This window comes from Lissotriton vulgaris, chromosome 11 (genome assembly GCF_964263255.1).
Source record: "Lissotriton vulgaris chromosome 11, aLisVul1.2, whole genome shotgun sequence".
NCBI classification, from domain to species: domain Eukaryota; kingdom Metazoa; phylum Chordata; class Amphibia; order Caudata; family Salamandridae; genus Lissotriton; species Lissotriton vulgaris.
The window spans coordinates 138,586,414-138,613,149 of record NC_141699.1 but is presented as its reverse complement, the minus strand read 5'-3'; the positions used below and the strand labels follow the sequence as shown (position 1 = coordinate 138,613,149).

The 26,736-nt window shown below is 49.2% G+C and overlaps 1 protein-coding gene across 3 annotated transcripts in view; it reads right to left on the bottom strand.

Moving 5' to 3' along the window:
* MPHOSPH9 (M-phase phosphoprotein 9) overlaps nt 1-26,736 on the bottom strand; it is a 692,762-nt gene that overhangs the window by 129,190 nt on the left and 536,836 nt on the right. For all 3 annotated transcript variants that reach the window (XM_086942918.1, XM_086942920.1, XM_086942919.1), the window contains exon 20: nt 7,390-7,507. In XM_086942918.1, coding sequence (XP_086799044.1) covers nt 7,390-7,507 — 118 coding nt within the window. The remainder of the gene's footprint in view (nt 1-7,389; nt 7,508-26,736) is intronic.

The window sequence follows — 26,736 nt, the reverse complement described above, 5'->3', positions numbered from 1 at the left end:
GTACAATATGAGGAACATTCATTGGACCAGGAAGTAACACTAGCAATGTTTTATCAAACTATGATGGCACATAGATCAGAAACAAAGAATGAGATTGCTCGCACTCAAACTACGTGCCGTAATGTCCAGAATGCAGTGAGACGAGTCACGAAAATTTGCATGGATATTTCTTCAAGGGTTTCTGAAGCTGAGACTAGAATTTCTGTGCTGGAGGACAAAGTGACAGCGCAAAAAATTGAGCTCAGTTCCGTTAAAGCACAACGGGATGATATTGGCTTTAAACTTATTGAGTTAGAAAACTATTCACGTAGAAACAATTTATGTATTTTGGGGGTTCCTGAAAGCTTAGGGAGGGCCAGATGTGCGTAAATTTGTTTGTGAGTTATTTTCCGAAGCATTTCCGGAATTAGTGCTGTGGGACTGGCCACTTGTTATTGAACGGGCACACTGTTTCCCTTTTACAGTGAATAAGGCCAGACAAACAGAGGCTGATCGCCCAAGAGCCATATTTGTCAGATTTAATAATTTCTTAGCTAGAGAAGCTGTTTTTGGTCTAGCTAGGCCTCATTTTTTCAATTTATTTATTTATTCAATTTATATAGCGCATTGTCACCTATAGGTCTCTAAGCGCTTGTACAGGAGACACTGGACACTCATAAGAAGGGAGTTGCTAAAGGATGTAATTTTTTTGTCCGGCCGGACTATTGTCAAGACACTGTCTCCAAACGTTGGCATTTACGTCAATTAATTGCTGGATTTCAGGAAAAGGGGGCAGTGGTATATTTGCAAAATCCAGCTAAGTTAAAAGTCACTGTAAAGGGTCAAATGAAGTTTTTTTTTCTGAAATTGTGGCAAAAGAATATTTGATGACATTATGACACTATGACATTATTGTATTATGATTCAAATGGAGATTGATGTTCCCTCTTTATGATTCAATTTCTCCGGATGTCTTTTTTTTTGGTTTTGTTTCCGGGACTGATTTATTTTTTTGTGCTCCAAGGAAGTGGGGTGAACACCAAAGCTTGGATAAATTAGATTGTATTTGAATGATGTTATTCTCTTTCCCGACTAAGGAAAGGGGGGCGCTCTGTGTTCTCAGGGACTGATAGTCCTTGTGCCTCAGATGGTGGGCTGGGTGGGGTTTGGGGTAAGGAGGAGGGGTGTGGGGGGTGGGGGGTGTTGGTGGCGGGTAAGGTGTAATTCAGCAGCAGTTATCTTTGAATGGAAACAAGGGCAGGTTCTATATAAGTTGTTCTTAAGGGCGAAGTTTTGTAGGTCTAGATTACAACAGAAAAGATATGCTCGTCTTACGTTTGATATATAGGAATGGATAGGAATTTGAAGGTTTGCACATTGAATAATAATGGTCTTAATGACTTTAAGAAAAGGGGATTTTTATGCAAAATGATTCAGCTATTACAAATAGATATCTTGTGTCTACAGGAAACACATATAGCCTGGGCTAAGAGAGATTGGTTAAAAGATCTAGGTTTAGATCTGGTAGTATGTTCGAAGCAGACCGGGATTAAAAAAGGGGTTGCTATTCTTATGAAACGGGGTTTAGGGGTATGTGTTAAAACGTTGGCAGATAAATGGGGGAGATGGGGGTTGGCAGAACTTAAGATTAATGAAAACAGGTTCACTATCTGTTCACTATATGGCCCTAATATAGATGATGCTGAACTAATGAATTCTATTAATTTAGAGCTTGCTTCATCGGTTCAACCGATAATCCTTTGTGGGGATTTTAATATTCATATTGATGCTGGGTTTGATATTAGGCAAACCGGGAAGTATTCAGGTAGAAAGTATCGGACTTTTAGAGCTCTCCGTGAATTAGTTTTAGGAAACTGGCTCATTGATGTATGGAATACCATTTGTTCAAGTGAACCTGGGTATTGTTTCTTCTCTTCCCCACATCAAAAATCTGTTCGTCTGGATTATTTTTTTATTTCTCAATATTTTTTTTTTAGAAAAAGCTAATATTGAAATTCTCCCCAAATTAATATCAGATCATAACCCACTAATACTTAAAATACAACTGCCTTCTGAAGTAGGGGGCAGAAAAATGAACTGGTCATTCTAAAGAAATGTATTATTTGAAGACGACTATTTGCAACATATGACCATTATCATTGAGGTTTTTTTTAAACATAATAACGATACTGCTTCTGTCCAAATAGTCTGGGATACTTTCAAATCAATAGTTAGGGGGGAAACTCTTAATTTCTTGAACTTTCAACGTAAAGCCAGACGGAGCAAGTTTAGCGAGGAATCTGATATGGTAATGAAGGCAGAGGTGAAGCTAGCCGAAAGTATTAAACTAGGTCGGGGCATCGAGGGAGCCCAACTAGACTTGACTATTAAACGGAACACAGTGTATTCTCATATAACCCAGCAGATTGCACAGAAGCACAGACAATTTAAGACGGAATGTTACGAACTTAGTGAACAAACAGGGAGAGTACTATCTCAAAGACTCAGACAGAAGGCAGCATCTAATGACATTTTAAAAATGTGCGATTTAAATGGGGCTATGCAGCGATCAAAAACAGATGTGTTAAAAGCATTTTGTGATTTCTATCAACTATTGTATGATGAGTCTCATGACGGTACGGATGTAGGAAGGAATGACCTTCTGTATCTTGAAAATATTGATTGTGTTGGACTCCTTGAAGCACAGAAAACGTTATTAGCCACCCCCATTTCATGGGAAGAAATCGAATCAGCTATTTTAGGTTTGACTCTTGGGAAGGCAATGGGACCTGACAATATTATTATTATTAGGGAGATTTATAGAGCGCCTGGTTACGCGCACCGGCGTGTCCCCGCGCTATGATAAGTGGAGTAAACAGTCCGAGCCGCCCTCAAGGTCGCCTACCTCCCGTATAAGTGAGTTTTAAGTTTTTTTCTGAAAATGGACTCTGAAGGCTCCAAGCGTAACTCCAAAGGTAGGGCATTCCATTACTTGGTGGCCAGATATCTGAAAGACCTGCACCCCATTCGGGCCTTCTTTACTCTTGGAACCTTCAGTAACCCTGTACGAGAGGAGCGTAGATCACGCAAAGGCTCATAGCGAGTCACCAAATTCTGTAGCGGAGCAGGGGCTTTACCTCTCAGGATGCGGTGACATGTAGAGAGAGCCTTAAACTCCACCCTTCTCCTGACAGGGAGCCAATGTAATGCCTGGAGCGCTGCTTTAGAGGGAGATCTCTTAGGGAGCCTCAGGACTAAGCGAGCGGCTGCATTTTGCAGCACCTGGAGGCGGCCTATGGCCTTTCCCGTGGCCCCCAAATACAGCAAGTTGCCATTATCTAGGCGCGACGTGACTAGGGCATGCACCAGCGTTCGGCGCGCTGTAATAGGTAGGAGATCTAATACCTTCCTTAAGGTTTTCAGGACACCGAAGCATACCCCTGCCACCCAGCCAATCTAGGGGCCAAAGGCCAGGTCAATATCCAGCCACACTCCGAGATTCCTTGCTTCCTGGCAGGGGACTGGGGTTTCTCCTAGGCAGGGAGGCCACCATGCCGACGACCAGACAGATGGCCCTCCCCCCACCACGAGTACCTCGGCCTTGCTACCGTTTAGCTTCAAACAGTTTGCGGACATCCAGGTTGCCAGTTCTTGCATGCAAACTCTGAAAATGTCCGCCGCAAGACCAGGCATACGTGAGAGGGAGATGACCAACTGCGTGTCGTCGGCATAGGAAACTAGGCGCAGACCATGTCTTTCTACAATTGCCGCCAGCAGGGAGACAAAGATTGAACAAGGTTGGGCTCAGGGACGAGCCCTGGGGCACGCCCTGGCCCAAACTAATCTCCCTAGAATAGCCCCCTCGAATACCCCTTGAATTTTATCGCACCTTTCGTGGATTGCTAAAATCTGAGTTACTTAAAGCGTTTCACAATGTTTTTCTAGGCTATCCTCCTAAATCATGGTCCTTCGCCACTATAGTTATTTTTTTTAAAAAAAGGAAAGGAGGCTACCGAGTTAGGGTCATATAGACACATCTCACTTATTACTGCTGACAGTAAGATTTTTTCTAAAATCTTAGCTAATAGGCTGAGCAAATTAATGCCCGCTCTGGTTTCAATAAGACAGCACTGATTTATTTCAAATAGGGATACGACGGATCATGTGAAGAGGGTCATTTCACTTTTGGACTGGGCGCAGGCTACAGGATCTCCGGTCGCGGTGGCCCTGTTGGACGCTGAAAAAGCATTCAACAGGGTCTCCTGGAGGTTTCTGTGGTCAGTTTTGATGTGGAAGGGATTTACCAGAGAATATATTAACGCAATACAGGCATTACATAGTAACCCCAGGGTCACAATCCGAATAGCTGGTGATCTTTCCGATGATTTTGCAATAACAAGGGGGACGAGGCAAGGTTGTCCTTGCTCCCCCTTGTTATTTGCATTGTATATCGAACCTTATTTGAATAAACTGGAAAATGAAGCTGCAATAAGCCCGGTTAGGATTCATCAGATCGATCACAAGGTGTTTTCATATGCAGACGATATCGCAATTACTACTGTCGATATCAAATGATCTCTACCCAAAATTGTTGAATTAGCTCATGAGTTTGGGGGGTATTTGGGATACAAATTAAATATCTCTAAAACGCAGCTAATTCATTCTGAGGAGGGTCGCCCAAACGATATGGTTTTTGCTTCAGATGCCCAGTACCGTGGTATTACAATCATTGCCAAAATAGATATATAGTACACCTCAATATAGATCCTGTATTAAATTGTGCTAATAGAACTTTGGAGAGGCTGAACAATCTACACTTTTCATTATACGGCCGCACTAACGTATTAAAGATGCAAATTTTTCCGAAATTTCTTTATCTATTTCGTACGATACCTTTGTTATTCCCATCGGCTTTTTTTTGCAAGATAGAGAGAATGTCTTCTAGGTTCCTATGGAGTTACCGACGATCTAGAAGAGCTCTGAAGTGGTGTTGCCTCCCCAGAATGAAGGGTGGCTGGGGGATCCCGAATTTTTGGTTGTATTACTGGGCTACCTTACTGAGACATATGGGTATTTTAATTTTTCATGATGCTAGGCTGAGAGAATCGGTTAGTCCCTCAATTTATGAAATGCTATTAGGGATGGAGGCCAGGCAATGTTTAGTAAGAATAATTGAGCCTACAAAAAAACCAACTTTAAAATCATGATAGCTGTTTTTGAAATATGGAAAAAATTGAAAAAAAGATTTGATCTTTGTTTTGATTTAAATTATTATACGCCCCTGACAAATAATCCGATTTTACCCGAGATTTTTAGGGACCAGGTGATGAAAAAAATGGCATTATGCAGGTGTTCATTTGCTAGGAAATCTCTATCAAGGGGATCAGGTTGCTACTTTCTCTTTTCTACAGCATAAATGTAATCAAGAACTGATTTTTTTAAATATCTCCAATTATGAAGCTTTTTGGATTCCAAGGGATTGCTAGATCATCCTCTGATGAATACGATTGATGTACTTGAAGCAGAAAGGAAAAGAAAATTGGCCTGGTGTATCAGACAATGATAAATAGGTTGCAAGATGATATATCTTTATTTGAAAACAAATGGCAAAGAAAATTGGAAGTAGATAAAATAGATATGTTTAGAGCATTAGAATTGTCAATTAAAACTTTATTTAATGGCTCATTAAAAAGCCAACATTTTATGTCCATTTTTGATTTATATTACACACCTGCCAAATTGGCGAAATGGAAATCAGGCAATGGTGATAGGTGTAGCCGATGTGGTCATATGGCCGCTGACTCTATTCATTTGTTTTTTAATTGCCCTAGGCTGTTTCAATTTATTAGGGAAGTTCAATTTTTTTTTAACTACGAGCTTGGGGGTACATGTACAAATGTCTGCAGAACTGGTAATTTTTGGAATTCAGACACAGAAAATTGGAATTAGGTCAGTTGCAGAGGAAGGATTTTTATTTATCTGTAATTCAATATATCGATCTTGTATTACTTCTCGATGTCTTGACCCTGATCCACCGGTTTTTAATCACTGGCAGCTGAAATTACTATCTATATATCAACTAGAGATCGCTGTTTATAAACTATAGGGGATAAAAAAGAAAACATTTGGCCCAAATGTATGGGCTCCTATTTCAAAATGGATTTGATTTTTTTGCTTGTTACTGATTGATTATTTTAAGAGCCTGCAATTTTATTTTTTGTCTTTTTATGTTATTGCATATAATGGTTGCTCAGTTAGTTTATGTATCATGGACTTTTACTTTTTCATCATCATCATCTTTTTTGTGTATAACTGTCTGCTGATATAAAATAATAATAAAAAAAAATACAAAGTTGAAACACTAGACTCCAGATTGTGGATATCATTGTTGTTAGTAACACAGGCTTAAGCACCACAACTGCACCAAAACCCAGCAACAATTTAAAAATAAACATAACAATCAAAAAAAGCAACAAATAATTGGTTGATGGTGTTTATTAGCCTGATAGCCCTCAAGAAATCTCAAAGTTTACTGAGCAAGATGGCTCAGTGAGTTACACTTACTCTGAAATCTGCTTTACAATCCAGGTTACAAGTTTAAATCCAGCATGACCATGTCAGAATTTCATCCTTTTGAGGTCAGCAAACTTAGTACCATCAATCGCTACATAATAAAATGTATTATTGATCATCAGCTTACTGATAGTTAAAACCATCAATGGAGATTTAATCTTCTACTCAAAAGACAAAAAAGAGCAGCAATAATTTAACTGTACTCTAGTGTTTCTGTAGTACAACTTAATAATCAAAAGCCCAATATATGGTGAGAGAGAAAAGAGATAACAAAATCTGAGGAGGCTTTGAAAGCCATAGATGCTCTCCCTTGGAGGCAGTACTCTTTATCTATGCATCTTGTGTACGGAAAAGGCAAGGAGAAGACATGCTAGTGGGCTGGGTTGTGATTCCAACTAGGAATGACAACAGGGTCCTCTCTCGTTGAGTGGGCTTAAGACACCCGGCTCTACAAGAGAATTTGACATTTTAAGGATGACAGAGAACCCAGCCATAAAGTCGAATTACACAGGATCCTACAATATTGTATGATCTAATGCTTTCATTGAATGATTTTGATGATACAAGAAAGGACATCAGAGGATAAAGAATGCAATAGCTCCTGAAATTGAAATGTACAAATATTTTTAGCCCACTCATTAATGCATATTTTGACCAGAGATGAAAAACATGCACACCAACACTATATCCTGAGTCACCCCACTAGAGGTGCAATGCTGCAACACTTTTAACAACAATCCTGATGAACAATTTGCATGCCAAAAGCTAGCTAAACAATGACCTTTATCAAAGAGACATCTAGCTAAGTTCAAACTTAAAATATTTATTATAATGTACCTTGTAACAGAATTCTGGTTACTTAGTAGTTGGGTTAATCCAGGTGAGAAATTCTCTCTCGGGGATCTCTTTGGGCTATATTTTACAGATACCGGCATCAACATGATCTCCCTTTTTGCTGGAAAACAGAACAAGTTTTATGGCTACATAGCAAAACCACAAATCTTTCCTGGGCTGGAACTGCATCTATCAAAAAGACTCTTGTAGACGCATATTTATTATTGATAAATCAGTGTGGCAATTATCTCATTACGAAACAAGACAATCAATGCATTTAGGCGTTTGTATAGTGCATATTAGGCCACAAAGAAAAGATTAACTCAAGTAGAAGAAGGGAGAAATGCATGAAAAGCTGGTCTGAAGGTGACTCAAATCCAATATACACTAATCTAGAACAGAAAAAGAATGGCATCCCATCCACGTCATTGACGTCTACAAACCTGATGCTGCACATACTTTGAAAATAAATTATTGTCAATACATAGGTACAAAAAGAGCTAAGTATTTTAGAAATAATGAAGTAACCAAAAAGTAAAATTATTCATCTAAAACCTATATGAACGTTAATAAACATGAACTTCTTCACAATAGTATGTACCTCCGACAGTCACTCCTTGGATGTAGGAGAACGAAGGACAGATTTCAATGGGTGGAGCAGTCACTGGGGAAAACCAAGGATTTCCCCTTTCCCATGCCTCTAACAAAGGCTGCCATGATGTGCCCACCATGAGAATTTTGGGCATGAGATAGAAGGGTGTTGATCACCCAATAAAGTGGACATTGCCATGCCAATACTGTATAGGGTTGGAAACTTACCAGAAGCCTAATACTTGTGAACAATCTGTGTTTTAAAAATACAACTCATATGCAAAGACCAAGGTACTTACCTTCGGTATCGCTCTTTCTGGAGGATACTCTAATTACAGAGTCCTTATCCGTAGAGTATCCCTGCCTGGATCCGGAGATTTCTTCGGCAATACTGCCATGCAAAGCTAGATGGCGTTATGTGACTCTGCACTAACTCCACACCACCCTTGTGCAGTGACAGTTGCAGTTTCTTGTGCCTATTAGACTACAAATAAAAGATGAACTCGACCAGAACAGAGTAATGCATGAATAGTGTGTTGAAGGTGGGCTGAAGCACAAGTTACTACTTGTGTAACGATATATCTGTAAGAGACATTAGTTAGTGATAGATTCCTTACCTTAGAATATCCCCAGGCGTCAGACTGGATCCGGAAATTTTTTGCGTAGCAATACCCCTGCGCGCTGTTAGGCGTCGTCTGCGGCTCCGCGTCCGTCGTCGGCGTCGTGAGCGCCGGGATGACGTCATCGGAGTATATAGACGGCGCCCATGCGCGCTGACGTCAGTTCTGATAACACAGCTTTTCCGCGCCAGATACGCAGAGCCATGATAGAACTAACACTGGTGCCATTGAAACTAGGGCCCTGAAAGGGGATGACCTTAACCCTAAATATCGGTTCGCAGAACGGGGAGGATGGGAGGGCGGTAAGGAATCTATCACTAACTAATGTCTCTTACAGATATATCGTTACACAAGTAGTAACTTGTGCATCTGAAAGAGACACGTTAGTGATAGATTCCTTACCTTAGAATAGATACCCCAGCAATACCAACCCCGGTGGTGGGTCTGCGAACCAATATCACACCAGAAAGTCCTGGAGGACGGAACGGCCAAAGAAGCCATCCCTCCGGACTTGACTGTCCAGGCAGTAGTGTCTCGCGAACGCGTGCAGCGAGGCCCACGTGGCTGCCTGACAGATGTCCTGCAGGGGGACACCGCGGCCCAGGGCAGTTGTCGTTGCCGTGGCCCGAGTGGAGTGAGCCCGCAATCCAGCCGGGGGCTCCTTCCTCGCCATGGAATAGCATGCTTGGATGCACAAGATGATCCACCTGGAGATGGTCCTCTTGTGTACAGCCTTTCCCTTCTTCGCGCCCACGTAACCAACGAAGAGTTGGTCATCCACCCGGAATTGGCGAGTGCGGTCCAGGTAGTAGGAGAGCGCACGTTTTGGATCCAGACGGTGGAGCCTCTCTTCCTCTTTCGAGGGATGCGGAGGCGGAAAGAAGGTGGGCAAGGTGATAGACTGCCCGATGTGGAAGGCCGTGACAACCTTGGGCAGAAAGGAAGGTCGTGTACGCAACACCACCTTATCAGGATGAACAGACAGGAAAGGCGGAGAAGAAGAAAGAGCCTGGAGCTCACTCACCCTCCTGGCAGAGGTGATGGCAACCAGGAAGGCCGTCTTCAGCGTAAGGAGGCGAAGAGGACAGTTATGAAGTGGCTCAAAGGGAGCACACATCAGATAGGTGAGAACAAGGTTCAAGTCCCACTGGGGCATCACGAAAGGAACAGGAGGGAACATGTGTGTGATGCCCTTCAGAAATCTACTCACTATAGGGGACTTGAACAAAGAAGGCTGATCAGGTAGCCTCAAGAAGGCTGAAAGAGCAGAGAGGTACCCTTTAAGAGTGCCCAGAGCAGAGCCCTGCTGGGCAAGGGAAAGAAGAAAGAGCAGCACTTCCGAAAGGGGTGCAGAGAGGGGATCCACAGCCTTTGCTGCGCACCATGCCACAAATCTATTCCACCGGCAGGCGTATACCGACTTTGTGGAGGGACGCCTGGCTGCCAGAATGATGTCACAGACTTCGGGAGGCAAGTCAAATGGCCTCAACTGCCGCCGCTCAATCTCCAAGCTTGTAGGTGGAGACTGGACAGGTTCGGGTGCAGGACCGTCCCCTGCTGCTGCGACAGAAGGTCCTCCCGAAGAGGCAGACGAATCGGGGGATCGACTGACATGCTGAGTAGCTCGGGATACCAGTATCTTCGAGCCCAGTCCGGAGCCACAAGGATAACTTGGGCCCGGTCGCGCTTGATCTTCTTCAGCACTCTGGGCAGAAGTGGTATAGGCGGAAAGGCGTACAACAGGCCGCAGCTCCACTCGCGACGAAAAGCGTCTCCGAGCGAGTGCCGCCTTGGAAACTCCAACGCGCAGAACTGCTGACATTGCGCGTTCTCTTCTGTGGCGAATAGATCTAACCAAGGCTCTCCCCACTGTCGAAAGAGACCTTGCGCCACGTCCGAGTTCAGACGCCATTCGTGATCCATCATGCACCGGCGGCTGAGTTCGTCCGCCCTGGCATTCAGAGAACCTGCCAGGTGTTGAACCACCAGAGTCACGCCCTGATGTTCCAGCCACTGCCAGAGGCGCAGAGCCTCCTGGCAAAGGGTCCACGACCCCACACCGCCCTGTTTGTTGCAGTACCACATGGCGGTGGTGTTGTCGGTGAACACTTGCACCACGCTCCCCCTGACAGAGGGGAGGAATGCTTTCAGTGCAAGACGAATCGCCCGCAGCTCCAGAAGGTTGATGTGGAGCCGGGACTCCGCCGGAGACCAGAGGCCTCTGATCTCCGCCTCTCCCATGTGGCCTCCCCAGCCCTGGAGGGACGCGTCCGTCACAACTACGTGCTCCGGCTGGGGTAGAGAGAGGGGTCTGCCACAGACCCAGTCGCGATCCGTGAGCCACCACTGCAGTTGTCTCGCAGTGCCCTCCGAGATCAGGACATGATCGGACAGGTTGCCCTGATGCTGGGCCCACTGAAACTTCAGGTCCCACTGCAGAGCCCGCATCCGCCACCTGACGCACCAGAAGGATGCATGAGGCCATCAGTCCCAGAAGCCGCAGCGTCAACCTGACCGAGACCCGGGATAACGGCCCGAAGATAGGAATCAGAGCCTGAATATCCCGAACCCGCTGCTCGGGTGGGTAAACCCGAAACTGCGCCGAGTCGAGAACCGCTCCGATGAAAAGGAGCTTCTGAGAGGGACACAGGTGTGACTTCGGCACATTGATGGAGAACCCCAGCAAGTGCAGGAGGTCGGCCGTAGTCTGGAGGTGGCTGACGACTGTCTGGGGCGAGCCCGCCTTCAACAACCAGTCGTCGAGGTAGGGGAAGACTGACACCCCTTGCCTGCGCAGATGGGCTGCGACCACCGCCATCACCTTCGTGAACACCCGTGGGGCGCTGGTAAGGCCAAAGGGGAGCACGGTAAACTGAAAGTGCTCGTGGCCTACCGTGAACCGCAGGTAACGCCGGTGGGCCGGCAGGACGGGGATGTGGAAATAGGCGTCCTGCAAGTCCAACGCTACCATCCAGTCTCCTGGGTCCAGGGCAGCCAGGACCTGAGCCAAAGTGAGCATCTTGAACTTCTCCGTACGGAGGAAGCCGTTGACGTTCCGCAGATCCAAGATAGGGCGTAGGCCCCCTTTGCCCTTCTTGGGTACCAGAAAGTAGTGGGAGTAACAGCCACGTCCTACTTCTGGCCCAGGAACGCGCTCGATGGCCCTCTTGGCCAAGAGGGCCGAAACTTCCTCTTGCAGAAGTCGCAAGTGATCCCCCGACACACGGTGGCACTGAGGTGGCATGGATGGAGGGGAAGACTCGAAGGGGAGGGAGAAACCCCTTCGGACAATTTGCAGCACCCACCTGTCCGAAGTGACTGTATGCCAGTGGGAGAGGTGATGGCGAACCCTGCCTCCCACAGGCGTCACATGGGCCTGAAAACTCGGACTAGGAAGGTTTTGAGGCGGGGGCTGCTGAGGGAGGTGTGGACTGGCCTCGCCGCTGGCCCCGACCACCGCCACGGCGGTTCCCACGGCCGCCACCGCGTTGCTGAACATTCTGCGGCGCGTGGCTGACGGTCCGCGGTGGGGCGCCCCTTCCGTGGCCACGAAAGGAGCGAAAGGCACCCGATTGCTGGCGTGGGGCCGCAAGACCCAAGGACTTGGCCGTGGCCCTGGAGTCCTTAAAACGTTCCAGCGCATGGTCTGCCTTGTCGCCGAAGAGGCGACGGCCATCAAACGGCATGTCCAGGAGAGTAGCCTGGACATCGGCCGAGAAATTGGCGGACCTCAACCAGGCGTGGCGTCGAACCGCCACCGTCGTTGCCATCGCCCTGCCCAGTGAGTCCGTGGTATCCAGCCCACACCGGATGGAAAAGCGTGCTGCATCTCGGCCGTCCGCAAGGGTTTGGCTGAGTTTAGCCCTGACCTCCTCAGAGCATTGTGGCAGCACCTCCGCAACCGTGTCCCACAGAGTGTGGGTGTAGCGGCCCAAGAGACAGTTGGTGTTGACTGACCGGAGCCCTAGGCTCACAGACGAGAAGACCTTCTTCCCGAACTGCTCATATCTCTTGGATTCCCGATCGGGCGGGGCCGTCGGGAATGCGGTCTGGGAAGTGGAGGCCTGGATGACCAGGCTCTCGGGGGTGGGGTGGGTGGACAAAAAGCAAGGGTCGCCCGGTGCCGGGCGGTAGCGTCTGGCCACGTTCCTATCCACAGGGGGACCTGTGGCGGGCTTGGACCAAGTGCCCAGCAGAACATCACACAAGGCCTCATTGAACGGCAGAAGGGGCTCCGCGGAGCCGGACTGCTGTTTGAGTACCTCAGTGAGGAGATTAGTCCTCACGGCCGCGACGGGGAGCTCAAGGTGTAGGGCCTTAGCTGCCTTCGTCAACACTACACTGTAGGCAGAACCCGCCTCCGAAGCCACAGTCGGGGGCGACGTAAATCCAGTGTCTGGCGATGTGTCAATACCACTGGCCTCCCCAAGCTCATATGTCCAGTCCTGATGAGACTGGCAATCACGTGCCAGAGGGTCCTCGGACCCCTCCCACTGCTCCTCGTCACCCAGCTCCTGGAGACCAGGATCAACAGCCAGGGCCTCCTCGTGGAGATAGAATTCTCCGACGGCCGACGGAATCGGCGCCCAGCGGCGCCCCTCCGACGCCTGAGGCGGACCGTAGGAAGCATTGGGGTCGGCAACCACTACGGCTGCCGGGGACGACACCTGAAGGGACGGCGCCGGTGAGGTCGTAAGGTCGACCGGCGAGGTCCCGGATCCGGAGCCGGATCCAGCGAGGTCGCGCGGCGCCGGGACCGAAGTCGCCAGCGGCGCCGGGCCCGAAGAACCCGACGTCGTCGGGGCCGAAGCGCCCGACCCGGAAGGACCTCCAGACGGAGCCGATCGGCCCGAAGGCGCCACGGGAACCGACTGAGGAGGGAGGGCCCTCATGGCCATGAGGTACCTCTCGACCTCCTCCTGCGACGCGCCGTGCCCAGGGACCCGAAGGTGTGGGGCAGGCGGCGACGCTAGCGACTCCCGCGGAGCCGCGTGGGCGGTGTCGCCCGAATCCCCGGTCGCATCGAGCGAGCGACGGGGCGGGTCGGAGGACCGATGGTGTCGCTCCGACCTCTCATGCCTCTTACCTGAGGACTTGGATCCAGACGATCGGTGACCACTCCCGGAGCGTCGATGACTCCGACCTCGCGACCTGTCCCTCGACCTCCCGTGGGACCGGGACCGGGACCTGGAGCGGCGCGGGGCCGACTGCCTCAGCTCGAGACGCTTGCGGGACCGCTCCCGCCTAGCCTTCGACGTCAGGGCCCGGCAGTCGTCACAGGTTCGATCGTCGTGGTCGAGGCCTAAGCACTTCAGGCACCGGCGATGGGGGTCCGTGACCGACATGAGTCGGCCGCACTTCGAGCAAGGCTTGAACCCGGGCATCCCTGGCACCGATAGTCGAGAATCGACTAAGTAGGATCAAAAAGATCAAAAAAGTTTTCAGTCAAAAAGTGACTGGGGGTAGAGCTTCTTCCGGATCTGCGCTAGCTGGCGCGGAAAAAAGAAGAACTGACGTCAGCGCGCATGGGCGCCGTCTATATACTCCGATGACGTCATCCCGGCGCTCACGACGCCGACGACGGACGCGGAGCCGCAGACGACGCCTAACAGCGCGCAGGGGTATTGCTACGCAAAAAATTTCCGGATCCAGTCTGACGCCTGGGGATATTCTAAGGTAAGGAATCTATCACTAACGTGTCTCTTTCAGATATCAAATATATAAACGGTTTGCAGACCACTCTCGCGACGAGCTGAAGAAAATAACAATGAGGAAGGCAGTTTTCAGAGTCAATAGCCACAGCGAGCAATTATGCATAGGCTACAAGGGAGCACACATGAAAAATGTCAAGACCAAGTTCACACTAAGGCATCACAAACGGTTTGGGAGGGAACATGTTTGTCAACCTCTTAATTAACTGCATCACAAGTGATTTATTTAAACAAAGATGCTTTGTCTAGCAAACTTAGAAAAGCCAAAAGTGGTCACAAATAACCTTTTGCAAGGTCTTGCAGGCCCAGAGCCAGACCACATAAGAGAACTTCTAGATGCTTAACTTGCAAGAGATCAGTGTCCTGGGTACCACATCAGGTTAGAAACTTGTCTTAGTCCCCAACATAGATGGATTCAGAGGAAAGGCATCAGGCAGCAAGAATGGCATCTACCACGCCAGACATCAAGTCAAACACAGTCAAGTGCTTCTTCTCAGTCTCCACACATGGAGGTGTTAAGTTGTGGAGGTTCGAATAAGGGACCTTTCCCTGTTGCTGGGACAGGAGGTACTTCTGAAGTGGTAGACTGATCAGGAAACATCCTAAACAACAAAGTTTTAATTACGACTTACCTCAACAACGAAGTCTGAACAACGTCAAATTCTGAACAACGAAGTCATAAACAACTAAATCATGAACAACAACTCCTCTTAACAGGACTGCAGTGCACTCTTCAAACTTGGAAACACAATTCCTCTCCACGCCCTGGACTTCTGCTAAGGCCTGACATTAATCTCCAGCCCCTGGACTGATGCTAAGGCAGGTCACTCTTCTGCGCCCTATTCTGTGCCAGCATTCGTCCCCAGAAGATGACCATGTGTGGCTCCCTCTCCGTGCGCGCGGGGCTGGCAGGGTCACCTGGTTTAATCAGGCAAGCTGGGAACCTACCTCAACCCCTATGCCCATTTTGTTGCCTGGGGTCATCACAACTAGGAGAAAATCTCAGGATAAAACTTTGCTGAGACATCGAGAATACACCCTGACCGCTCTACCTCAATGGCGACCTCGGATCCCTTGATCCGTCTACCTCAACGTCGCACCTCAGGCGCTCAACTCAATTGTATTCTCTGAACACTTATGATTATGTGTATTTTGTTCTTTTATTCTGTATTTTGACTTCTCCCCAACCTGCTGTAAAGCGCTCCGATACACTCGGGTCTGGCCAGCGCTATAGAAAACTCCTAAAATAATTAAATAAATAAACAAATCTTTTTCGAGCGCAGGATTGCAGCATGCGAGCTGACACTCTCCAATCATGAGAACTGAAACTTGCCGGAGCGCAAGTTCGGGTTTCATGTTTCTCCTTAGGCATATGACGTCACCAACCCGCCTAGCCCTCCTCACGGATGTGCCTTTCATCAGTTGGAACCAATGCCAGGGCATGTGCAAATGAGCAGGCGAAGGTGGCCTTTTCTATTGGTCCACGGAAACGGGATGCGTCTCAAGGAATTATGGCAGTACTTGTTAGTGTTTCTTGAGCTGCTAGTTTCTGTTCACAATTAAGCAGCAAGGCACTGTGCCTGGCAGGAGGGCAGAGCAAACGGGCAAAGCAGTTTAGCCTCTTTTATATTCGCAAGTGCTGTTAACATGAAGAAATGCACAGCCCCAGGGGAAAGTGGGCGGAGGAGTAGCTATCATCACCCTTCACGACTGCAATTACTCCACTCTTACCTTTCTAGATTTACCCTTAGTGAATAATCTGGTGCTTAAATTTGAACTCAAACCGATCACTACCCCGCTTGTGTGTGTCCTGCTCTATAGGCCTCCTCTAAGGATGCCCCTGTTCCCTCATTCTTTAGGTGAACAGGTTGCGCACCTAGTTACTATCCATGGGATGGTCATTTTGATTGGTGATTTTAATTATTGGGCCAATGAAACATCAGGTGGTGCCAAATCGGCTGAACTCTCAGGACTAAACCTGTTACAACAAGTTACCACTGCTACTCACATTGATACATATCCTTGATCAGATCTGGACAAACAATATATCTATGTCCCCCGTATCAGTAGCGCTATGTACCTGGTAAGATCAACATATATTCAAATTTACTAACCTTGACATTTTCCCTATTAAATCACCATGCCAAAGAGGAGATACCCGTGGAAATTGGTATAAATTTGAGAAAACATTATTTCTTGATTCCCTTGTCAACTCTCTACCCCCCGTCAACTCTTCCATCAACCAGGCTGATGAACAGTTAACCAGCTGGTTGTTGGCTGCTAGCAACAAATATGCGCCTCTCAGGAAAATCCATGCTTCCCGTCGTCACGATGCCCAAAAGGGGTTTTCTGCTGAGTTGAAAAAACAGAAATTAGCCTTACGGCAATTGGAGAGAACATGGAGACGCAACTATCTACCCGAAGATAAATGTCTCTATATAAATACCATGAAAACTTATTAAAAAAATCCATCTTGACCGCCAAGGCAGCATATTTCTCCTCAAAACTTTTGTCCACAACCAATCGTCCTAAAGAGATTTTCTCCATAGTAAATGAGCTGTCCAATCCCGACAGTTTGACCACCACCCAAAATCAGAGCACTTTTAGGCAATTCCCCAAAATTCACAAGTCTACCTTTGCAGACCTGCTCTCTAAGGTTAAAACTGTCTCTCCCGGGGGCGTGGCCAGGCGCCGTAGGGAATGGCCGCCTAAATCCCGAGCTCCGCCGGGACCGTAGTTGTCCCTTACACATCCGCACAATATCCTAGCTGGGGGGCTTTGCCCTGGTGGCCCCCAGCTCCATCAGGCTCAGTGCTCACTCGGAGCGTTAAAACAGAGTCCGGAGACCCACGGAGATCGCGGTTTTCGGTGGCTGACCGGCAGCTCACGCCTGGAACCCCGGAGCCGCCAGCAGCTACAATCGAGGCCCCGGCCTGCAGCCTACTGCGCAACGCGGCCTGAGTGGCGCGAACTCGGCGGAGGGCGTGGCCACACCCACTGCGCTAGAGGACCGCTGCCTGGACACTGTGGTAGTGGGACTGAATACCGGCGCTTACAGCTGAGGAGGGCCTGCAGACCGGCCTTACTGACACTGATCGGACGGCGACCCAGGGGGAGGAAAGGAGTGAGTGGCCATCTCCCTGTGCAACCGCCGCTTGAGCGAGAGGAGGAGACGGACTGCCCTGCGGCGCCCCCGGGGGTAGGCTGGCTGTCGTGGCCTTGACAGGGTGACCCGGGAGGCCTGCCCGGTGGACAGCACACGTGCACGGTGACAGCGGCGATCTGAGAATTGGAGGACCTGCTGGTGTAGCAAGGCCCAACAACGGCAGTGGGTGAGGGTCGCAGACCCAGTTACGTCGCCAAACACGGCTGATACACCACGGCGCACACCGCAGAAACTCCCGGGGGGGGGCCCCGGCTCCGAGTGATATCCTGGGAAAGACAGGTGGTGCTGGCTGCTGCGCTCAGGACGGAGGGGGGAGGCCGGAGTCTGCGTTGACCCGCGGGCTTTCAAGATTAAGGGCGGGCGGAGAAATATCCGGTCCCAGGAGCACCAGATCCAACATACGGCCCAAAGGGGGACTTGTGACCCAGACCAACAAGCTGGACAACTATGCAGTGGCCAGAACGCCGACGCAGCCCGGTGGAGCGGCTAAGGATGGCAAAGATCAGGCGGAACCCTCCCTGGCCTCCATAATGGCTGCAATCCAGACCCTTGGCACCAGCCTTGAGACGAAAATGGACAAAATCACGATCGAGGTAAATATGCTCCGGGCCGACCTGGGGAAAACCACGGACAGGTCCAAAACCAACTAAGTGGACATTAAGGCCCTGCAGGAATCTGAGAAGCGGCTCGAGGGCAGGGTCAACAAGCTCGTACACCAACACAGGCAGATGGCCTTACGGCTTGATGACCAGGAAGGTAGGGCCCGGAGGAGCAACATACGCGTGGTAGGTGTATCGGAAGGACTTAAGGGACAGTATGGAGCTCTTCCTTGAGGATTTGATCCTCCGCCACCTGAAGCCCAAGAGACTATCAAAGATCTTCACCATCGAATGGGCTCACAGGGCTCCGATCCCGAAACCCAAACCGGGGGCCCTACCGAGGACAATTATTGCAAAAATACTTAACTATCGAGACCGGGATGGAATCCTCCAGGCTGCTAGACAACGAGGTGATCTACTATACCAGGGGGCCACAGTTCGCTTCTTCCCGGATTTCACGCTTCAAGTCCAACAGGAGAGGCGCTCCTTTCAAGGGGTTAAGGCGGCGCTCCGAGAACGCAGAATTCGGTACATGATGTTTTTCCCTGCGAAACTGAAAATCATCTCTGGAGGTAAATCCCACTTCTTCACTTCGCCAGCGGCGGTACAGGAATGGCTGGACACAACGGAGACTGAGGCCAGACCGATGCAAGATGGCGGTCAATGGCGGGAAACCGGGAACCCCTCTCCGGGGTCTGCAACGGGAAGAGCGGAAGGTGATGAGCAGAGCCAACGATCCTGGCGTTCGAGGTCGAATAGTCCCCGCTGGGACTCAGCCAGAGACAACACAGCGAGATAAGGACACGAACATTCGAATTAGAAGCCACCGAACAGTAATGTATACAATGCGCCTAATGTAAGACGTGGCTGCTCCAAGGGGGCAGCGTACTTGCCAACCCGGGTCTCTAGGACCGGGCTAACTGTTTATCTAATGCACCATTGACCTGAGGGGTCTAGCAAATTGGGGCACTTCAGGCGGGCGGCCAGGGACGGGGCTGGCCCACGTAGCTCCCAAGTAGAGTTTCCTCGGGTGGGGGTCTCCCTCCCCGGGGTAGGGTTGGGCGACAGGCGCTCTGCTAATTGGGGTGGTGGGTAGTTTGGAACCCAGGGAGTAGGGAAGGGGGGCTTGTTTTTGCAGAGGGGGGAAGGGATGTGGCGAACAGTTGAGGGGGAGGGGGGGAGAGAGGAGACAATTGTTAGAGATAACCTGGAACGCCTGCATTGCATACATCGGCCGGGTGGGAACCAGGGAGGGACGGGGAGTTGGGGATTCTTTACGGTCACACAGAATATGTTTTCATAGAGTCTATGATGGTGCCGGGGTGCTGAGACGGGACACCTTGCAAAGCAACGGATATGGCTAAGAGATGGGAGAAGAGTCTGAAAATTCTGAGCTGGAATGTTAATGGGTTGGGGGACAGACTTAAACGCACTATAGTCCTACAGTTTATTAAGAGGCACCAGCCGGACGCAGTACTGATGCAAGAAACGCACTTGATGGGGAATGCATGTCAGGCCCTCAATAGGTGGGGCTACACTCTTGTGGCCCACTCCGGCTTCACCTCCGGCTCTAGGGGGGTGGGGATCCTCCTGCGTCGCTCACTGCCCCTCCACATAGATCGAACTGAATCTGACCCGCAGGGCCGCTTTGCTGCTATATCTGGACGGTGGGAGGGCCGCACACTTAACCTACTTACTCTCTGTCTATGTTCCGCCTGGCCTCCAAACTCGGGCCTACGCGGACCTGGGCAAACTATTGCTCTCCCTCCCCGATGGTCAGTTGGTTCTGGGAGGGGACTTTAACGCAGTAGTGTCGGGGACCTTGGACAGACGACCCCCCAGAGACTTGCCCCAGGGGCAGAAGTGGCTGGCGGACTTTCTTGAGGCCTTTGGGCTCACGGACGTCTGGCGCCTGCTCCATCCCACAGATAGCCACTTCACCTTCTTCTCTGGGCCACATCATTCATTCTCACGCCTAGATTACATCCTTACTTTGCTACATTACGACATTACAATACAGGAAGCATCTCTCCTAACTCGTGGCATTTCAGACCACTCGCCGGTCTTTACGCACATAATGTTCGGAACTAGACGTGAGGGCTGCGTAGCGCCAATAAACGCCTGGCATTTAAAAAACGAAGACACTAGGAGGAAGCTATCCGAATCAATCACCCAATACTTCGACAATAATGTTGGCTCAGTGGACTCCCCTGTCACCTTGTGGGAGGCCTTCAAAACCGTGGTTAGGGGGGAGGCGCTTTCAGCTATTTCAGTCAGGCAGAAAGAACAACGGAGCCAGGTCACATCACTTGAGGCGGATCTAAAGGATCTAGAGAGGGAAGCGCTAGACAAAGGTGCCAAGGAAGTTCGCCACAAACTGCAGATTAAGGTAGCAGAGTACAGGGCACTAGTTACTCAGGAGGCCCAGACTGTGGCCCGGCACAAGATGGGTAGGCTATATGATCAGGGCAACAAAGCCGGAAAACTCATAGCCTGGCTCGATAAAAAACAGCAGGCAGGAAGGTGGTGCCAGAAATAAGTACAGCATCTGGGATCGTAGTTACCGAGCCCCGAGAGATAGTTGAGGAATTTGCGAGACACTACCAACCGGTCTACAGGCGAGAGTCGGACCGCCCGGAGGAGGACTCTATAGACCTCCTTACGGATATCCGAATGCCTTCCCTATCGGATGAAGATCGGGAAGCCATTGATAGCCCACTTACTGAGGCCGAAATACAGCGTGCAATAGTAGAACTTCGCCCTGGTAAGGCCCTGGGATCCAATGGCCTCCCAATAGGGCTCTACAAGCTGAAACCGGACGTCATCAGTAAACATCTGAAACTCATGTTCGACAGGAGCAGGGAGACGGGGGTGCTGCCACGGGACCAGCGCATAGCGACCATAGTGGCGATACCTAAAGAAGGGAAACCCAAAGAATCACGCGCGTCATATAGACCAATTTCGCTACTCAATGCGGAGCCCAAAATATTGGCAAAAACACTTGCCAATAGGCTCCACTCGGTACTGCCTACACGGGTCCACCCTGACCAATCAGGGTTCATGCCCCACCGCAACACGGCACTTAACATTCGACGTCTACATGGGGTACTGGGGCAACGTCATAGGCTACAGGAGGACGCGGTGGTGGTCTCACTAGACGTCACCATGGCATTCGACACCTTAGAGTGGCCATACATGTTCGCAGCCCTACGTAAATTGGGCTGTGGACCTCATTTTATCACTTGGGGTCGTCTTCTCAATACGGAACCCCTGGCACAGGTACTGGTGAACAACAAGGTGTCTGAGGTTTTCACCTTAGAGAGAGGGACGAGACAGGGTTGCCCCCTCTCCCCCCTTCTATTCGCCCTTTCCCTCGAGCCGCTCGCGGCCTGGATAAGGCAGGACGTTTACTTGAAAGGTATAGTATGGGCGGGAGGGTGGGAAGACAAAATATCCCTCTACGCCGACGACATCCTTCTGTACCTCTGCAAGCCGCGCAGGTCGATACTGGCGGCACTTGACATATTCGCAAGCTTCGGTCGTAACTCTGGCTTTCGCATCAACTGGATCAAATAATCTCTACGTCCTACATGGCGACCCCCCTAGGCTCCCTGACACATGCCCTATCACAGAGGACGGGTTCAAGTACCTGGGAGTATTCATCACCACGAATAAGGCTCTAATGTATGAACGAAACCTTCATCCACCATTAAGCCGGCTTCAAAGAGAGGCCAAATCCTGGCAGCACCTCCCACTGTCACTACTGGGCCGAGCAGCCCTATTTAAGATGATGGCGCTACCACGGTTTCTCTATGCCCTACAAAATTACCCAGACCTGGTACCCAATACTTACTTTACAGCAATTGAGGCGGCGCAGCGCAACCTTCTGTGGGCCGGGTCGCCCCGAATTGCATTGAACAAACTCACGCTGGGGTGGTATGACGGTGGAATAGCCCTCCCAGACATTCGTAAATATTATTGGGCAGCCCACCTCTCAGCGATTAATCAGGGGACGTATGGCGACGGTAATGATCCCGCCTACGGAATGGACAGATGGCTGCTCCCTGGGGGGGAACTATGAGATAGCACTCTACTCTAAGCTGGGCGCACGCCGACTCACCGGACCTACACAACACTCTGTACAGATATGGCATATTGCTCAGAGGAAACTCGGATGGTCGGGAGTCCTCACAATGGCCACGCCGCTTTGGGCCTCCGAAAAACTAGGTAACCTGGGACGCACCAAGGGGTTCCGGAACTGGGACTTGATCGGAATCTCCGAAATCAAGGATATCTGGGGCCCCAAAGGGATCCACACATTCGCCCACTTACAGGACACGTACGAACTGGCACACACTGAATACTTTAGGTACATGCAGCTGCGGCACTCCCGACAGGCGAATATCCCACCAGAGACTAAACTACCACAAACCTCCCCGCTCGAAGACAGATTACTTGATGGACACATGACAGAACACGCCATATCTCTCACATACAAAAAACGAATCAATAACCCCCCAGACATGCTCCTTCCCCTTAAAGAGAAATGGGTTGCCGATGGGTTGGAAATAGACGAAGAAGAATGGATGTATGCTTTGGCCTCACCACCAGAGATCGCGATATCATCCCGATTGCGATTAGTCCAACTGAAGATACTACATAGAATATATATCTCATGTACAAGGTTACAATTGATGGGGAGGGATGGGAATGGGCTCTGCAAGAGGGGATGTGGTGGCACAGGTACCTTTTTTCATATACTATGGGGCTGCCCGAAGATACAAAAGTACTGGAGAGGGGTGGTGCAGTGTATGCAGGAGGTATGGGAGGTGGAGATTCGTCCAGAGGCCAAGAGGTGTCTCCTCAATATTTGGGAGCCAACGGACCTGTCACCGACAGGGAGACTTTGGGTGACGCTTGGACAGATGGTGGCGAAAAGGAACATTGCTTGACTGTGGGGAAACCCTAATCCACCAAAACTGACGGACTGGCAAAGTGACATGGGCTGGTGTATGCTGCAGGAAAAGACCGTGTATGTAGCAAGAGGGTGCCCTTGAAAATGGGTGGAAATATGGACCAGCTGGAACGACTTTAGGGGAAACATTTGCGAGCCTCCACCCACCACGCAAACCAGCTCAGAGGATATATAAGGACCTTAACGACTCTATGGCTCTAGGTACTTGCATATGATGTGCTGTCAAGGTATCACCGGAACAGTAGTAGACTTGACTGTGCTTAAACTCGATGACCGTGTTAGGGGGGGGTTTGTTCTGTTAACGCTTTTCATTTAACCAAAGAGATTTTGAAACGTACACTTTGTTTATGGCTTTAAAAAGAAAAACCAGACCTTCACTATCCTGCCTTTAAACTCTAAACCACATGCACATGCACTTTATGACGCCGCCGTACCCCCGGGTTGACGGCACTGGGCTGTGTACTCTAGGAAACAATGCATAAATATAAGCAATGTGCGGCCGGCCCAAAGGGTTGTAGGCTGGAAACTGTGTAATGTGGAACAATGTAATAAAGGTCTTTAAAAAAAAAACAAAAAAAAAAAACTGTCTCTCCCACCGATTGTTGCCCTCCTAGCATTTTGAAAGGCATTTTTACTACCCTTCCCAGCCCTGCATTCAATCTCCTGAATCAATCATTATCCCAGGGCATTGTCCCTGCAACCTTCAAGGAGGCTATTGTCATTCCCCTTTTGAAGAAGCCGGGGGCAGATCCTCAAATGTTAACGAATTATCGTCCAATCTCTTCTTCCCTACCTTGCGAAGGTCATAGAAGCTTACGTCACGAGATGTCTCACTGACTTTTTGGAAGAATCTGAATTTCTTGATTCTCATCAAGCAGGGTTCTGCCCGGCTCATTCCACCGAGGCGGTGATCCTCACAGTGTTAGACACTCTCCGCGACAAGGTCGACGGTGGCTCCCTGCAAGCCCTTGTCCTGCTTGACCTTTCTGCGGCCTTTGACACAGTCGACCATAATCTTCTGGTCGATCGTGTCAGAGACGCGGAAATCACGGGACCCGCCCTTGGCTGGATCATCTTCTTCTTGGAAAACCGGTCGCAGGCAGTTAGTACAGCGCCTTTTACCGCTCCCAGAATAAGAATTTCATGCGGAGTACCTCAGGGCTCTTCGCTTTCTCTCCTGTTATTCAATCTGTACCTTCTCCCTCTTGTCCGAGCCTTGACAGAGCGTCAAGTTTGTACATTCACCTACGCTGACTACTTTCAACTCATTTTCCCTATTGGCAACTCTCCGGAGTCGGTCCACACCTTTCAGTCCACCATGCTGTTCATTAGTCAGTGGATAAACAGCAATCATCTTCAGCTTAATCCGGACAAGAAGGAGTTCGTTCTAACTGGCGGCATTACTGAGAATCCCTGGGGCCCTCACTTTTGGCCGGGGGAACTAGGCCAGCATCCCTCTCCATCAAATTCCGACAAGAGCCTTGGGGTAATCATCAGCCAGGATCTCATGATGAAGCCTCAGATAGGGTCAGTGATTTCTACCTGCTTTTTTCAACTCAGGAAAATAAAGATCTGTAGGTTTCTCACCTATGAAGCTCGGATTCAGGTGATTCTTGCAATGGTCATGTCTCACATAGACTATGCCAATTCACTTTACTTTGGCATTCCCCTTTATCTATCAAAACGTTTACAATTGGTTCAAAGACAGGCGGCTCGTTTGCTTGTTCATCAACCCAGACACCTTCATGTTACTCCTCTTCTGAAGTAACTTCATTTGTTACCGGTAATCCAGCGTTGCGCCTTTAAGGTGGGGTGTCTCATTTTTAAGTCACTCAATGGGAAAAGTCCTAAATTTGTGAACAATTTGATCCACAAGCATGTTCCCATGCGAAATCTCCACTCAGCACATAAGTTACTTCTGTCCACCCCCTCTTTTAGATTTAAGTGTACTGGTGGTGCCAGGTTTGCCATTCTGGCCCCCTGCTTTGGAACTCTCTTCCAGCCGAAATACACCTCTGTACCACTCTTCTCAGTTTTAGAGGCCGCCTTAAAACCTGGCTATTCTGTCAGGCCTTCTAATTGCGCATTTGAGCATAGTAGCGCCATGAAACCTCCCCGGTGAAGGTGCGCTTTATAAATTTATCTTAACATAAAATAACAGTTATAGCACTATAGCAGGGCTCATTTGAATAATCAGTATTTTGTTCTCCAATTGCCAAAGATCATCCTTTTCTACTTTGTTGCAGACAACTCTATGAGTGAGGCTTCGGCACTAAGCCCTGTACCCAGATCTCTCCCGCCAGAGGGAAGGAAGGGATTTGAGGGATATTCGAGGAGGTGAAAGTAGAATTTAGCACCAGCTTAGCCTCAGGTTTGTGTGTGTAATCGTGTTTATAATTAGAGTGGGTGTAATTAGTTTTTAAGGGGTGGGGGGGGGGGGGGGGGAATCGGGGTACCAGATGTAAAGCATCTTTTTTAAAACACGCATTCCTTTACCCCCAAAAAGTGGTAAAGGAATGCGTGGAAAAAAAGTTGTGGTTTAGACAAGGTCGTGGTTGCGACCTCGTTGTTAGGAAAGTCGTGGTTGTGGAACTCGTTGTTCCAACATACAACCCAACTGATCAGAGGACAGAGACTCATGCTCATTGACAAGGGGATGGACGAGCTAAGAGGCCAGGTAGCCTCAGAGCCACCCACACAGATTCAGGACCAAGCAGGACATATTTCAATCACAGTTCGATGTTCTGGACTTGCTGTGGTGGATGGAAAGTCTTGCACCGGACCGTATTCAGGACTGCCCCGATGAATGGAAGCCTCTGTGAGGGCAGAAAGCGTTTGTTTGAAGTGAAATTCAATGCTAAGGATTCCACCATTTTCTGTAGGTAGTCTATAACAGACTGCGACGATCTCCTTTCAGCATCCAGTCATGGAGTTACCGGAGTACAGAATATCCGACCTTAGATGATGGAGAGCAACCACCACCATCACTTTTGTGAACACCCGAGGGGCGGTGAAAAGGCCTTTAGGGAGTACGGCAAATTGAAAATGTTCCTGTCCTACCTTGAACGACAGCTAACGTCTTTGAGACTGCAGGACGGGTGAATGAAAATATGCATCTTGTGAGTCTAAAGACATTATCCAGTCTCCTGGGTCCAGAGAAGATAGAATCTGAGCCAATGTGAGCATTTTGAATTTGTCCTTCCACAGGAAGGCATGAATGGATCGAAGGGTCAAGGAAGTAGTGTAAACAGCCCTCGCCTCTCCCCAATATCATACCCACTCAATAGCACGATTGGAGAGTAAGAGTGGTACCTGCTGCATCAGGATAGACAGATAATCCTCTAAAATTCGATCTAGTGTGGGAGGACTATTGGCTGGGAAAATAATTAAATGAAGGGGTAGCCCCTTTGGAGAATTGGTAAGACCCATCAGGAAGGAGTAATAGATCACAAAGCTGGGAGGAAATGATAAATCCTGCCCATCAAGAACCACTGAAGATTAACTAAAGTGTCTTGGTGGCTGCTGCAGCAAGGGAAGAGAAGCTGGAGGGCTGATACCACTTTTGGCCTATTCGATGTCTACTGGTATTGCGTTCGCAGCCCCAAAAGGACTGGGCAGTCTGCGGTAGGAGTTGGTGGCAGCTACTCCCCGCTTGGCGCCGAGCCTGTACTAATCAAGCATTTCGCTC